The sequence below is a fragment of the Sceloporus occidentalis genome, unplaced genomic scaffold (assembly GCF_023333645.1).
Source record: "Sceloporus occidentalis isolate IW3139 unplaced genomic scaffold, rSceOcc1.0.p SCAF_256, whole genome shotgun sequence".
Lineage (NCBI taxonomy): Eukaryota > Metazoa > Chordata > Lepidosauria > Squamata > Phrynosomatidae > Sceloporus > Sceloporus occidentalis.
This window is the reverse complement of record NW_028317236.1, coordinates 950001-965965: the sequence shown is the minus strand read 5'-3', so window position 1 is coordinate 965965 and position 15965 is coordinate 950001. Positions and strand designations below refer to the sequence as shown.

At 53.1% G+C, this 15965-nt stretch overlaps 3 protein-coding genes across 3 annotated transcripts in view; 2 read left to right on the top strand and 1 right to left on the bottom strand.

Moving 5' to 3' along the window:
- Positions 1-2209: 2209 nt before the first annotated feature.
- On the top strand, positions 2210-5798 carry LOC149275948 (tubulinyl-Tyr carboxypeptidase 1-like). The gene is made up of 7 exons (XM_089504103.1): positions 2210-2374; positions 3154-3242; positions 3907-3963; positions 4041-4115; positions 4984-5365; positions 5514-5620; positions 5729-5798. The coding sequence occupies exons 1-7, from the start codon at positions 2294-2296 to the stop codon at positions 5796-5798; spliced, it is 861 nt and encodes a 286-aa protein (XP_089360229.1). The 5' UTR covers positions 2210-2293.
- A 1912-nt stretch (positions 5799-7710) lies between these two features.
- LOC149275947 (RNA 2',3'-cyclic phosphatase ANGEL1-like) lies at positions 7711-11913 on the bottom strand. The gene is made up of 8 exons (XM_089504134.1): positions 11649-11913; positions 10454-10662; positions 9411-9480; positions 8855-9291; positions 8646-8772; positions 8369-8479; positions 7996-8301; positions 7711-7871 (listed from the first exon to the last, which is right to left on the bottom strand). Exons 1-8 carry the CDS (start codon positions 11911-11913, stop codon positions 7711-7713), a joined length of 1686 nt encoding a protein of 561 aa, XP_089360260.1.
- A 2543-nt stretch (positions 11914-14456) lies between these two features.
- LOC149275946 (uncharacterized) overlaps positions 14457-15965 on the top strand; it is a 7021-nt gene continuing 5512 nt past the window's right edge. The window contains exons 1-3 of the mRNA XM_089504133.1: positions 14457-14550; positions 14867-15042; positions 15147-15254. Coding sequence (XP_089360259.1) covers positions 14457-14550; positions 14867-15042; positions 15147-15254 — 378 coding nt within the window. The remainder of the gene's footprint in view (positions 14551-14866; positions 15043-15146; positions 15255-15965) is intronic.

Here is a 15965-nt window from a genome sequence, read left to right as displayed (position 1 = left end):
CCCCCTTTGGAGGCATCCGGTGTATCTGGGCAGTGGATTCCGTACCTTTACTGCCCTCCCCATAAAGAATCCCTTCCTTTGTTGTGTATGAAATCTTCCCTCTTCCCGTCTCAGAGGGCGACGTTTAGTTCTTTGTACATTTAACAAACGGATCACTAGGGAGGTTTTTATATCGGCCCCGCACATATTTATACAATGTTATAACACCCGCTCTAAGACACCATTTTTCTAACGTATATATAGATGCAGATTTTTTTTTGTCTCTTCTCATAAATAAGATCTTCCAGTCCCCGTAATCATTTTGTGGTCTCCTTTACACCTTTTCTAGTTCCGTAACGTCCTTTTTAAGGGCCGATGCTCAGAATCGCACGGCATATTCAAGATGAGATCCTTTCCATGCATGATGAGATCCTCCTCCCGTGAACCAATACTCCGTTTTACATGCCAATAACTTATTAGCCTTTGCGGCTGCTGACTGGCATTGTGCACTTTTGCTCAGTCTGTTATTTATTTATATAGCGCCGTTTCACGCAGCGCTTCATACGACACAGAGATTCGGGGGTCCGACGAGACGTGACAGACCGGGATAAACAGATACATTAGGCGAGAGGCTCGGCTCACAAGCCTACAATCTCGAAGCAACGGGGCAGAGAAAGGTGAGAGGTCGGCAAACACCGAGACGCGGAGATCGTTAATAAACAAATTAAAGAGAAGAGACCCGGGACGGACCCCCGGGGTCTCCACGTAACACCTGCGTCCACTCATCTCCACACTAGAGTCTTCACTCACCTTCCGGAATTTTAAGGTTCACATATAAACAACCCGTCCCCCCCTTCCTCTTCACTCCGTCGCTGAGCAGTCGTGTGGATCACCCCGCCACGTTCCTCACTTCTACCCCTTTATATAAAGAAATGTAAATGCTTCGATGTGGTCACTTTATTCACTATGTGCACCCCGCCCGCCTCAAAGACTAGTAAATAAAAATTTCAAAGAACATTTTCAGAAACCTGTCGTCATTTTGCGTGATGCAAAAAATACATTCAGGGGGTTTTACACCCGCAGCGCATGAGCAGAACCAGAAACATGGCGGCCGCTCCTCGCTCCCCCCAACCCAGTTATTGGGGAGCGGTGCCCGTACATCCGTAACGCCCCATTACCGGAACGGATGTCTCGGGTAGCAGCGCCTGTACATCCGTAACGCCCCATTACCGGAACGGACGTCTCGGGAAGCGGCGCCCGTACATCCGTAACGCCCCATTACCGGAACGGACGTCTCGGGAAGCGGCGCCCGTACATCCGTAACGCCCCATTACCGGAACGGACGTCTCGGGGAGCCATGCCCGTACATCCGTAACGCCCCATTACCGGAACGGACGTCTCGGGGAGCGGCGCCTGTACATCCGTAACGCCCCATTACCGGAACTGACGTCTGGGGGGCGCGCGCCTGTACTTCCATAACGCCCCATTACCGGAACGGACGTCTGGGGGGCGCGCGCCTGTACATCCGTAACGCCCCATTACCGGAGTGTACGTCTGGGGGGGGCGCGCCTGTACATCCGTAACGCCCCATTACCGGAACGCACATCTCGGGGAGCGGCGCCTGTACATCCGTAATGCCCCATTACCGGAACGGACGTCTCGGGGAGCCGCGCATTTAAACTACTCCTATAAATTTACAGCTAGTCCGGATCTGCCACATGGATGAGTAGACTGTTTATATGACCCTCACGGGGTTAAATTCCCCGGCTGTGGGGCTGTTTTCTGCACACAGGAGGCCAGCACTGGGGGATTTGGCCTTTTGGCTGGGGGCAATAAGCTGCATGCAGTCCCGAGGTGTAGGCGCAGGAATCCTCCTCCATCACTGCTCTGAGTCATGTGACCAGGGAAGTCACATGACACGGCCATGTCATGATGATGATGTCACATGTATTGCTGTGGAGGGGGGTAGAGCTGCCCCTCATTGTGCTCGAGGAGAGGGCTGGGCCGGCACATAGCGGGGCTATTACTGGGGAGAGCAGCCATTGTCTGTAGGGGACATGCCGGCCGCTCAGCAGCATGTAGCATCCGCAGGGGGGCAGTGAGCCGTATATGGGACAGGAGCTGGATGTAGCAGGGGGTAACAGGGTATGTGTCAGGGGGCATGTGTTGGCACGTTGCATGTCGGTGACAGGTGGGTACAGCTGGGATGTCTGAGGGAGAGGGGCTTCAGAACGGGGGGGCTGATGAGGATGGAGGGGTTCCATTTTATATCAACAGAGGGGGTCTTCCAGTGGATGAGCCCACATGGGCACGAATGTGGATGTACGTGGCACGGATTCACCCAGATGGAGGGGACCTTGTCAAGTCAATTCGGGGGGCTGCAGAACTGCCCCGGGTAAGTTTTGAAGGGGAAATATTACTTTCTGACAGCTGGGGGGGGGGTGAAATAATGACAGCTTCCTACCTGCCCAGACACCCACCCAGCAACCCCCCAAGTACGGCACCCACCCAGCGACCCCCCCCTTCCCCCAGCACGGCACCCACCAGTGACCCCCCCCTTCTCAGCACGGCACCCACCCAGCGACCCCCCTTCCCAGCATGCGACCCCTCGGCTGCGCTCCATCTGCACACAAACAAATGTCATTTCCCGAAGCCGTAAAACAGCCAATAATGGATGTTTCTTAGCATTTGTAAATATGTCTTAAACGAGAAGCTTTCAGTAACGATGTAGGGGGTCCGGCCACCACTCAAACGTAACAACGTCAGAGGTCCGGCCGCCACTTAAACACAACGTCCCGCAATCCACAGACGTAAAGCAGACCACGAGAACTCAGAGTCGTCCCACGCCCACGACTGCTCGCTTTACACTATCTTCCCTGATTATCTACAGCGCTACAGCCTCTGCCGGCGCTATAGACAGTGAATTCATGAATTTAAAGGGGAAGATCTGGCTCATACCCTTTGCAGTCACGTGTCAGAATTCCACTTGACAGCTTGCGGTGTGATGTCATCAGTAAAGAGAATGAGGATTAATTGATGGGCAAAGATTCCTTGACAGACAGCACTCCTGATACACGCACCCCAAACCTTACCGCCCGCGTGTCAGCAGCTCAAAGGGTTAAACACACGTGTGTGCGCTTCACGGCTAATTCACGGTGTGTGTGTGATCTGCAGGTTCCCGTCCCGTGTGTCCCGGCTCTACCGGCAGCAGCCTCGGTCCCGGAGCGCGTGGAGGCCATACAGAGATACATCCGAGAGCTACAGTATCCTCCACCAGTGGGCAGATGGAGTAAGAGGGGTTACAGGGAGGGGTGTATGTATGTAATAAGAGGTGTTATACAGTGGGGTGTATATATGTAATAAGAGGTGTTATACAGAGGGGTATATATATGTAATAAGAGGTGTTATACGGAGGGGTGTATATATATGTAATAAGAGGAGTTATACAGAGGGGTGTATATATGTAATAAGAGGTGTTATACGGAGGGGTGTATTTATGTAATAAGAGGTGTTATACAGAGGGGTATATATATGTAATAAGAGGTGTTATACAGAGGGGTGTATATATGTAATAAGAGGTGTTATACAGAGGGGTATATATATGTAATAAGAGGTGTTATACGGAGGGGTGTATATATATATATGTAATAAGAGGTGTTATACGGAGGGGTGTATATATGTAATAAGAGGTGTTATAGGGAAGGCTATATGGAGTAATAGGAGGGGTTATAGGGAGGGGTATATGGAGTAATAGGAGGGGTTATAGGGAGGGGTATATGGAGTAATAGGAGGGGTTATAAGGAGGGGTATATGGAGTAGTAAGAGGGGTTATAGGGAGGGCTATATGGAGTAATAGGGGGTTATAGGGAGGTAATCAGTCCAACATCCCCACCACGAACACATCTTCTCCTTAATGGTTGATCATAGATACAATCACACCGGCACTCAGTTCTTTGAAATAAAAAAGACTCGACCACTTACAGGGTGAGCAGGGGCCCGGGGGTCAGGGGCCCGTGTCAAATTGGCCCCAGACTAAGTTTCTTGTAACTTTCTCGTTACAGACTCATGGACCTGGCCAAGGAGATGACTAAAGAAGCTCTGCCCATCAAATGCCTGGAGGCTGTTATTCTTGCGATGTATCCTTCCTACTGACCAGCGGAATGCCGGCCCTCCGGCCCTTCCCCTGCTATCCGAGCTGCTTCCTGCTGATGGGTGTGATAATGGGGGGGAGGGCGTTATTCGTGGGTCAATAATCAAGTCATAAAGTGATGTATATTTATTATATATTATAACAATACATATAATAAATCTATTCTATATATTAAATTATTATATATTAAAATATATATGAATCATACAATATGAACAATTTAACAATATATACAAATGTAATATATATATATAATAAATCTATTATATATTGTTATTTTCTATATATTACATTATATATATTAAATTACATTATATATATATTAGATTTATTATATATTGTTATTTATATATTAAATTATATATGTTAGATTTATTATATATATTAAATTATTATATATTATATATATATATATCCTAGATGTATTATATATATTATATGTATGTTATATTATATATATATATATGTATCCTAGATTTATTATATATATTAGATTATTATATAGTAGATAAGATTATATATTATTAATTATACTGCATATTTGTTCTGGTCATACAAAGAGTGGCGGAGGAAAAGTGACGTGAATTTCGCAAGAATTTATTGAACCGGGCGCCCCTCTCCATCGTTCTCGCTTAAAGATGGCGTAAAACGTCGCCCTCGGCTCAACGCATTTCAATGGTCTTTCTGTACGGAAAATATGTTTCCTATACGTGGAGTCGCTCCATACCACCCTGGCGGAAATGTTTGGAATGGAGGGTGGCATTTGGCGCCATCTTTAAAGGAGGAGCACAAGAAAGATATATATCAACATCATAAAGACGTCTCGCCCTGAATTCCTGAACCGAGTCCCGCAGACACCTGACCAACAGCATCTCCGGCCTTGAGCGATTCCCCATCAGCTTCAAGACCCAGTTTTCGGGGGGCTGCTTCAGGCACATTGTTTTGGGGTTACACTGGGGAGGTCACTACGGAGCGATAGGAATCAGCCGGCGAGAAGACCTGATGTACAAAGCGCTGCGCTTCCGTACGCTCAGCGACCTGGTCTGGGATTTCCAGGAGGCGTACGCCCGCTGCTGGCACTCGCTCCGCAAAGTGAAGATCGGCCGCTACGTGTCCCACGACCCGCACAGCGTGGAGCAGATCGACTGGAAGCACTCGGTGCTCGACGTGCAGGAACTCGGGGCCGAGGGGCTGCGCAGGGAGCTCGAGAGGCACAGCAGGGAAATGCGACTCAGGGTATAGTGCAAGAACTGGGGGCAGGAGGGGAAAAGGGGTATGCGGCTGAAGAGCTTGCATACACGCGGGTGGGCACAAGGAGGGTAAAGAGCCCCAGCAAGGATAGAGGGGCAACTACTGCTATAATTACAATGTATCTTCCTGACAGATAACCAAGGGACCCCCATCCCCACCCAAGGAACGGAAGCGAGACGCCATGTCTTCCCCCCAGAGGGGGCAATCAAGTCCACATCGAAGGGAACGCACTGAAAGACGGTAATGTACCCAAACCTTGCCCAATACTAAGCCCGCACCCACTAACACGCGCCTGTGAACACGCAAACGGGCCACACCTGCTAACACGTCTGTCTCATTCCATTTCAGTACTTCCGGGGAAAAACCTGCAGACCCAAAATCTCTCTCTGACCTCAGCGGCTACCAGATCCGTGTTTAAGAAACTTCCGCTATGATGGACCCAACAAGTAGAAACCCTTCTTCAGGATGGACCGGGTTGAGTGGAGATTGGAGCCGCTGATGGAGGCATCTGGATGGCGCCCCAAAGAAGTCCCTTCCTTTTCCCAAGATTCACTTTTTAGGCACCAGGTGGCCCGAGATCCTCACTCATTCACTCACTCACGCCGGAGAGAAGCTGAGGATGTTCTACTGGGTCCAATAACTGATGCTGGAAGCACGGACAAAGGTTTGCTGCCCCTAGTGGTGGGGAGAGCAGAGTGAGGGGCAGGGGGCAACTAGCTCACTAGCTACCCGCTTCCTGCCGTTTGCACACACTGGAGATTGCCTTATCACTGAGCCACCTGTGCCAGCCAATCAGGAACCACTAATGTCTGTCACCAATTTGTGATGTCACCAAGTCCTTCAGAGAACCCGCAATGTTATCTGAATCCATATTTTATCCTTATTTATCCACCCACTTTTACAATGAAATCCTAATAAAACAGAATTATTCTGCTTTGTGTCCTCGTCTCATCCGTTCATCATGAATAGATCTTCACAGCCAGGCTCCCACCACACACACTGCTCCTACCCCCCCCACACACACACTGCTCCTACCCCCCCCCACACACACACACTGCTCCTACCCCCCCCACACACACACACACTGCTCCTACCCCCCCACACACACACTACTCCTACCCCCCCACACACACACTGCTCCTACCCCCCCACACACACTGCTCCTACCCCCCCCCACACACACACACTGCTCCTACCCCCCCCCACACACACACACTGCTCCTACCCCCCCACACACACACTGCTCCTACCCCCCCCCACACACACTGCTCCTACCCCCCCCCCCACACACACTGCTCCTACCCCCCCCCCACACACACACACACTGCTCCTACCCCCCCCACACACACACACACTGCTCCTACCCCCCCACACACACACTGCTCCTACCCCCCACACACACACACTGCTCCTACCCCCCACACACACACACTGCTCCTACCCCCACACACTGCTCCTACCCCCCACACACTGCTCCTACCCCCCACACACACACACACACTGCTCCTACCCCCCCACACACACACACTGCTCCTACCCCCCCACACACACACACACACTGCTCCTACCCCCCCCACACACACACACACTGCTCCTACCCCCCCCACACACACACACTGCTCCTACCCCCCCACACACACACTGCTCCTACCCCCCCCACACACACTGCTCCTACCCCCCCACACACACACTGCTCCTACCCCCCCACACACACACTGCTCCTACCCCCCCACACACACTGCTCCTACCCCCCCACACACACACTGCTCCTACCCCCCCACACACACACTGCTCCTACCCCCCACACACACACACTGCTCCTACCCCCCCACACACACACTGCTCCTACCCCCCCACACACACACTGCTCCTACCCTACATACCCCTCCACACACACCCCCAGACTCCTACCTCTACCCCCCCACACACACACACACTGCTCCTACCTCTACCCCCTACATACACACTGCTACTACCGGCCCCAGCGCGGCACTTTGCCCACCCAGCACTATACTGGCCACCAGTCCAGGTGTGAAGCCTCCCACTCCTGTTGGTTGCGAAGAAAAACAGACGCAGGACCGACAGCCACATCAACTGCAAACAAATCTTTAAACTGCTTGCGGAAATGTCCGGAGCGTGTGAATGCGACCTGCGAGCTTCTGCGCATCGCTCTGCGCGGGCAGAGGGTGAACAGCTTTGGGGAAGATAGCGGGAGACACCGAGTGACAACACCCAAGCCTAACACTGACCGTTCCGGAGTCAACGCTCCTTAAAATCAAACTCAATGGTCGCTCCTGTGAACGTCCCGCAGGCCGGTCCCGCGTTCAGCATCACGACGCAGACAGGTCCAGGCCGAAGCGGGCAAGAAGGCACAGATGGTCTGAGCTGCAGAAAGGATTCGGGAGGCCGTGGGCTGCCCACAAATCATCTTCCGAGAGAAGACACAGACGTCCCAGGAGCCTCAGCTCCTTGTCCTGATAGAACCGCACGCCTGACATGGAGAAAAGCACGGCAGAGACACGCAAGGATCAAAGCAAAGCCAGCAGACTCCCCACACGCACATAACATTCACACGGCGTGTGTGAAACGTGGTCAGCGCCGTGCCCGTCACTCACCGTGGCTCATGCTGCCCATAGGGATCGGCTCGGCAGAGTAGCAGATGTAGTCCACGGTGCTCCCTAACCCCCCGGGAATGGTGGTGACTTCAGGACGACCTTTGGCCGGCAGAAAGTGGCTGTACGCAGAGGTCAGATGCAGGCTGTGCCGCAATACGGCGGGGGGCCTGAAAAGAACCACAAGCAGTAGCACCCCCAGAAAACACTCAGTGGCACGCACGGGAGTTGGCACGTACCGCAGTCCTGGGGTCTGGGCGTCGGGCGACGACACTGGCGGAAAATTATCTGCGGACTCTGCAAGGAGACCTGGAAGAGAGAGGATTGTGAGGGGGCACGGAAACGGCGGCCCCCGCGCCCTTTTCCATTCCCTCACCTGGCTCATTATCCGTCACGGCCTTGATGAGCGGGAGGTCTGTGGGGCGCTGGAGGGCGCAGTTGCAGTATCGGAGCTGCAGGAGCTGCTGGCGGCTGTACATGAGTCTGTCTGAGAGGGGAAGTAAATGTCCCAAACGTAAAGAGAGTGAATGCGGCCCCCCAGATACCCTACAATGTGCAAATAAACCGGGCCCTGCCACAGAAGGGACTTCTTTTCTAAAACAAACGGGGTGACTCTGCTCACGGCCCTGGGACAGACACACTTACTGCCTCACCTGAGTGGTCGGGAGCACTCGGGGCTCCATACTGACAGTAATGGTTGATACCCAGAGCTTCTGGCCAAAGCCGAGATGGAAGCATCCGTGGATACGGGGAAGGACATTTCTTCTCCTGACCGGAGACCTGCGTGCGAGGACGGGACCGTTAAAACGGCCAGCGCTCCCAGAGGAGTCAGCAAACCTCTGTAAACGAGTCAAGCCGTCACCTTCCACGTCGGGAGGTTCTCGCACGTCACCATCCCGCTGCGCAGCAGCCGATAAAGAGGTGAATCCGGGGTGGCATTCAGGTCTCCACAAAGGATAACCGGATAACGAGAGCCCTCTGGTGCCCGAGACACTCTGTCTATCTCTGCCAGGAGAAGCGCCAGCTGGGCCAGCTTGATGTCCCCTCGTCTGGGGTTGTAGAGAAGGTGCGTGTTGGCCACACACACCGGCCGTGGGCTGTACTTGTCTTTCAGCGGCTCATCCAGCAGAGGATTCAGTAGAAGCAGCAGCCCAACATTGTCACGATTCAAGGTGTCAATGCCGGGGCGAAAATACTCCACTTGGCTCTCGGAGAGAAGAGAGAAGCGGTGGGTCTTGAAGCAGGTGCAGCAGCCGTCTGTCTTCCTGCCCGTTCGGCGCTTGTAGTGGCAGCTGTACCCTACGGAGAGAGAGAGGGAGTTAGGGGCACATTTTCCGTACCCCGGGGAAACACACCCTCTGTACCCTCGGCATCCAGAGAGGGAATTGCCCCTGCGAGGGGTTTCGCGTTGGGTTTACCCATTGCAGACAGGCTGGGCAGCACGTGTTCTCGGTAATGATCTTCCTGCACTTCCTGGAGACACAGGATCTGAGGAGGAGGAATAAACGGGTGTTACTCAGCAATGAACCCCTCCTCACACACGGATTACATGTAACTGACATACAGCACGGGAAAAGGGTGGATGGGGAGGAAAATTCCACATTGCTACACACCAGTGCACAACCCCACGGTGCAGAGGGCTACACACCAGTGCACAATCCCACGGTGCAGAGGGCTACACACCAGTGCACAATCCCACGGTGCAGAGGGCTACACACCAGTGCACAATCCCACGGTGCAGAGGGCTACACACCAGTGCACAATCCCACGGTGCAGAGGGCTACACACCAGTGCACAATCCCACGGTGCAGAGGGCTACACACCAGTGCACAATCCCACGGTGCAGAGGGCTACACACCAGTGCACAACCCCACGGTGCAGAGGGCTACACACCAGTGCACAATCCCACGGTGCAGAGGGCTACACACCAGTGCACAATCCCACGGTGCAGAGGGCTACACACCAGTGCACAATCCCACGGTGCAGAGGGCTACACACCAGTGCACAATCCCACGGTGCAGAGGGCTACACACCAGTGCACAATCCCACGGTGCAGAGGGCTACACACCAGTGCACAATCCCACGGTGCAGAGGGCTACACACCAGTGCACAATCCCACACACCAGTGCACAATCCCACGGTGCAGAGGGCTACACACCAGTGCACAATCCCACGGTGCAGAGGGCTACACACCAGTGCACAATCCCACGGTGCAGAGGGCTACACACCAGTGCACAATCCCACGGTGCAGAGGGCTACACACCAGTGCACAATCCCACGGTGCAGAGGGCTACACACCAGTGCACAATCCCATGGTGCAGAGGGCTACACACCAGTACACAACCCCATGGCGCAGAGCACTATACACCAGCACACACAATCCAATGGTGCAGAGCGCTATACGCCATTGGTCACAGCCCTACAGCATACGCTGAACGTTCTGCTCCTGTGTGGCCCTCACATCTGCCTCCCAGTGCTGCAGCTCCTGCAGGATGTTCTGCCAGCGGTATGCCCAGGTCAGGATGGTTGGTGCGCAGTGCAAGTACAGCTCCGGGTTCTGAACGACCAGGTCCTGCGCGAGGATGTTGTAGGACAGGACGGTAAAATCAAACAGGTCAGAGCCGGACGCCTCCGGATCACACAGATCTTCCCAGTCCCTCCATAGCAGCTCTGGAACCAGAAAAAAACCAAGCGGCCGATGTCAGCAGCCAGACAGGCAGGGCAGGGCAGGGCAGGACAGGACAGGACAGGACAGGACACTGGGGTGACATCTCCCTGTATAATGTATAGTTAAATCAGCGAGCCGGCCCCCTGTATAATGTATAGTTAAATCAGCAAGCCGGCCCCCTGTATAGTTAAATCAGCGAGCCGGCCCCCTGTATAATGTATAGTTAAATCAGCGAGCCGGCCCCCTGTATAGTTAAATCAGCGAGCCGGCCCCCTGTATAATGTATAGTTAAATCAGCGAGCCAGCCCCCTGTATAATGTATAGTTAAATCAGCGAGCCAGCCCCCTGTATATGTATAGATAAATCAGCAAGCCGGCCCCCAGTATAACGTATAGTTACATCAGCGAGCCAGGGGCCCCTGTATAGATAAATCAGCGAGCCAGGGGCCCCTGTATAAGGTATAGATAAATCAGCAAGCCGGCCCCCTGTATAGTTAAATCAGCGAGCCGGCCCCCTGTATAATGTATAGTTAAATCAGCGAGCCGGACCCCTGTATAATGTATAGTTAAATCAGCAAGCCGGCCCCCTGTATAATGTATAGTTAAATCAGCAAGCCAGCCCCCTGTATAGTTAAATCAGCGAGCCGGCCCCCTGTATATGTATAGATAAATCAGCAAGCCGGTCCCCAGTATAACGTATAGTTACATCAGCGAGTCAGGGGCCCCTGTATAATGTATAGTTACATCAGCGAGCCAGGGGCCCCTGTATAACGTATAGTTACACCAGCGAGCCAGGGGCCCCTGTATAACGTATAGTTACATCAGCGAGCCAGGGGCCCCTGTATAATGTATAGATAAATCAGCGAGCCGGCCCCCGGTATAACGTATAGTTACATCAGCGAGCCAGCGGCCCCTGTATAACGTATAGTTACATCAGCGAGCCAGGGGCCCTGTATAACGTATAGTTACATCAGGGGTCTCTCTCTTACCGTAGTAGTGAACGGGCTGTGGCAAGGCCTGTATCAGCCCCTCCACCTGCCACCTCTCACCCCCCGACGGATCCTCAGCCTGCACCATCCATTCCAGAACGGCGGGGTCCAAGCAGCTGTTCCCACGCTGTGACGGGTGGGCAACTCGTGCAGCACAGCTGGTGGTTTGGGGGTTGGGGGTCTCTGCCATGACACGTGAAACTGGCCCGCTGGCCGTGGAAGACTTTGGGCTCTCTTCGGGCGAGCCGCTGTCCCCTTGTTCCATACTAATTGTGGCTAGTACCACGTCTTGTTCAGCGGGCCCATGGGACACGGAGGTCTGCCGCTGCGGCTTCACAACGGCTTCATCTCCAACAGCCTTCAGATTGAAGAAGAGCCGGCGAGGGCAACAGACGGCCACGGATCACTAAGGACGACAAAGGGGTAAATGCGGAGGGTTAATGATGGTACACAGAGTGGGTTTCTAATACATGTATATATTGTATGCATCATAGATCACACCGTTAAATGTGATAAAAAAGAAAGATGTACCCCGGGGCATTTATGAATACCCCCAATGGTAAACATTTCACAGCATAAGAAATTAAATATCTGTACACAGGGTATAATATTATATACTCAGCCGGGGTATAACATGTATTTGGATATAATATCACCCCAGCCGGGGTATAACATGTATTTGGATATAATATCACCCCCAGCCGGGGTATAACATGTTTTCGGATATATCACCCCCAGCCGGGATATAACATGTTTTCGGATATAATATCACCCCAAGCCGGGGTATAACATGTATTCGGATATATCATCACCCCAAGCCGGGGTATAACATGTTTTCGGATATAATATCACCCCAAGCCGGGGTAAAACATGTTTTCGGATATAATAACACCCCCAGCCGGGGTATAACATGTATTCGGATATAATATCACCCCCAGCCGGGGTATAACATGTATTCGGATATAATATCACCCCCAGCCGGGGTATAACATGTATTCGGATATAATATCACCCCCAGCCGGGGTATAACATGTATTCGGATATAATATCACCCCCAGCCGGGGTATAACATGTTTTCGGATATATCACCCCCAGCCGGGATATAACATGTTTTCGGATATAATATGACATTATATATAACACCAGACAACCTGTGTGTTAATCATGTCCCTGTCAGAATACATACAGACGCAGAGATAAGCTTCCGCGGCCACTTCCGGTCGCAGGTTTCGCGCGCACTTCCGGTGACTGCAGAGCTTTCTTCTGGAACCAGACACAGCCTATGGCAGCTGATACCATGGTAACCATGGTAACCGGCTCATCAACAGGCGGATTCAAATCAATACTACCCTTTAGTAACCCTGGTTAATACCCCCTGTGATCCTCTATTTACCATAAACAGCCTATGATACCCAAATTAAGACTATTACACCCCCTATAAGCCCTGTAATACCCCCAGCATCCTATAACACATCCTAATAATTATGCGGTGCCTCCAATAACGTTTAATGCCCCAACACCCTGAGACAGAATGGCAGTTTTGCTTTGGGAGTGTGGTATGAGGCGTGGCTGGGAGGGGCTATTAGAATAATGGGGTTTATTTACCCCGTTTAATTTATAAAGCCGTTTCCTGCTGTTTCTATACACATTATCCGGGCTTTTAGGGCTGTAGAACCCTGCGATACCCTCATACCCAGCAAACATTCTGAGCTCCTAGAAAAGAGGGACATCGGGGGGGAGAGAGGGGCATCAAGGGATCCCCCAGTACCCTGGCTGTGTGCACATGCCCACGAGCTCCATGCCACCCCGCCGCCACGAGGCCCACGTATATCGACCTTAAGCCACATTTAACACATTAATACCTGCATAACATTCCATTGGCCCCGACTGCATCGCAAACTAAAACCCTTCACAGCCTTTTGTGAAACCGCTAATTAAACATTAAACAGTAGCGGCACCCATACAGTAACCCGACCTCATGCTGCATGTTCTCCATTAACCCCGTCACAGCCATTGCCTGATTCGCTGTGACATCATCTCCGTGCGGTCGTCCGATGGCCAGTCTTAGTGATGCGCACCCAGCATGGTTCGAACGGAAGCTGGGGGTTCCGTGGGTTTGTCTGGGGGCCCCGTGACATCTCGCGAGACATTTAAAGCATTTCGTTATTCTGTGGACCTGATTTTTATATTTACTTCCCTCCTGATGCTCCGTATTTACCAAGCAGATCTCTTACCTGGAAACCTTTCGCGGAGGATCCAGAACTATACAGGGGTCTGGGGTGAAGGCAGGTCCGGAAGGCAGCTGTGCGCCTGTCTGTCTGTGCATCAGTCTGTCTGTGCGCCCGTCTGTCTGTGCGTCTGTGCATCAGCCTGTCTGTGCGTCCGCCTGTCTGGATTCTTGTTCCTTGGCCCCTCAGTTCTTGCTTCAGTTTTGTACATTCACTGTAATAAAATCTCCCAGATGCTGTCATTTAACCCCCGCGTGACGTCTCTCCAATAAATAATACATGTGTAACCAGAAACAGCATTCCCCTGACACAGAAACATCCCAGCTCCACGGGGACGCCGAGACATCTCAGATCCACGGGGACACAGAGACATCCCACTTCCACGGGGACACAGAGACATCCCAGCTCCACGGGGACGCCAAGACATCTCAGCTCCACGGGGACACAGAGACATCCTAGCTCCACGGGGACACAGAGACATCCCACCTCCACGGGGACACAGAGACATCCCACCTCCACGAGGACACCGAGATATCCCACCTCCACGGGGACGCCGAGACATCCCTGCCCCAGATGTATAATGGGGGATCTTTGTGAGCCTTTGGGGACCCTGTCACTGTGTCCCCCCCACGTGTCCCCTGCGCAGGCTGATGGATGGGACACAGACCCTGAGGGTGAGTGTGAGTGTGTAACCACGTGAAGCAGAACCTATGACATAGAGGAGCAAACACAGAACATACGTGTCCCCGTGAATAGATGGAACACCCACCTCATACTCCTCCCCACTATCTGCCCTCTCACCCCTAAATCCTCACATATACCCTCTCACCCCTACCTCCTCACATGTACCCCCTACCTCCTCACATGTACCCTCTCACCCCTACCTCCTCACATGTACTCCCTCACCCCTACCTCCTCACATGTACCCTATCACCCTTTAACCCCGTACCACATCCCGTTACACACTAACCCCATGGTCTGTATATCCAGAGGCAGCAGAGGCCGGCGGCGATGGACGTTGCTGTGATGTGTACAGGCGGTTGTGCCAGGAGGTTGGCATCGTGCCCGTCTCGTATTTTATCCGCCATATAAACGACACCCACATGAACCTAAATCACCATGGTTTGGGGCCCCGGGGGGCCTACGCCATCGCAATGTCCTTAATAGTGAGTATAGCCATGGGATAACACACAAACCACCTCCTCCTCTCCTCTAGTTACACATGTGTCTCCGGGGTATTGTGGGGTAACTGCCGTGTTTCTGCCTGCAGTCTAACACATCCATCACTCACCTGAGTCTGGAGGAAAACTGGATCCTGCCAGAGGGACTCACTCACCTGCTGCATATGCTGAGAGAGAACCAGTGTATACAGGAGCTGGTAATGGGGGCACCGGGCTGAGTGTGCACTGGGCTTTGTGTCTCCCGGGGTGAGTGTGCACTGGGGTGAGTGTGCACTGGGCTGTGTGTCTCCCGGGGTGAGTGTGCACTGGGGTGAGTGTGCACTGGGCTGTGTGTCTCCCGCGGTGAGTGTGCACCGGGCTGTGTGTCTCCCCGGGTGAGTGTGCACTGGGCTGTGTCTGCTGGGGTGAGTGTGCACTGGGCTGTGTGTCTCCCGGGGTGAGTATGCACTGGGCTGTGTCTCCCGGGGTGAGTGTGCACTGGGCTTTGTGTCTCCCGGGGTGAGTGTGCACTGGGGTGAGTGTGCACTGGGCTGTGTGTCTCCCGGGGTGAGTGTGCACTGGGGTGAGTGTGCACTGGGCTGTGTGTCTCCCGGGGTGAGTGTGCACCGGGCTGTGTGTCTCCCCGGGTGAGTGTGCACTGGGCTGTGTCTGCCGGGGTGAGTGTGCACTGGGCTGTGTGTCTCCCGGGGTGAGTGTGCACTGGGCTGTGTGTCTCCCGGGGTGAGTATGCACTGGGCTGTGTCTCCCGGGGTGAGTGTGCACTGGGCTGTGTGTCTCCCGGGGTGAGTATGCACTGGGCTGTGTCTCCCGGGGTGAGTGTGCACTGGGCTGTGTGTCTCCCGGGGTGAGTGTGCACTGAGCTGTGTGTCTCCCGGGGTGAGTGTGCACTGGGCTGTGTCTCCCGGGGT

Coding starts and splice junctions, on each gene's coding strand:
- LOC149275948 (XM_089504103.1), top strand. CDS start 2,294: ATGTGGATGTACGTGGCACGGATTCACCCAGATGGAGGGGACCTTGTC. Junction 2,375..3,153: donor GGGCTGCAGAACTGCCCCGG/GTAAGTTTTGAA, acceptor TGTGATCTGCAG/GTTCCCGTCCCGTGTGTCCC. Junction 4,116..4,983: donor GAGGCTGTTATTCTTGCGAT/GTATCCTTCCTA, acceptor CGAGTCCCGCAG/ACACCTGACCAACAGCATCT.
- LOC149275947 (XM_089504134.1), bottom strand. CDS start 11,913: ATGGAACAAGGGGACAGCGGCTCGCCCGAAGAGAGCCCAAAGTCTTCC. Junction 10,663..11,648: donor ACAGCCCGTTCACTACTACG/GTAAGAGAGAGA, acceptor TTCTGGTTCCAG/AGCTGCTATGGAGGGACTGG. Junction 8,773..8,854: donor AGAACCTCCCGACGTGGAAG/GTGACGGCTTGA, acceptor CCTCGCACGCAG/GTCTCCGGTCAGGAGAAGAA.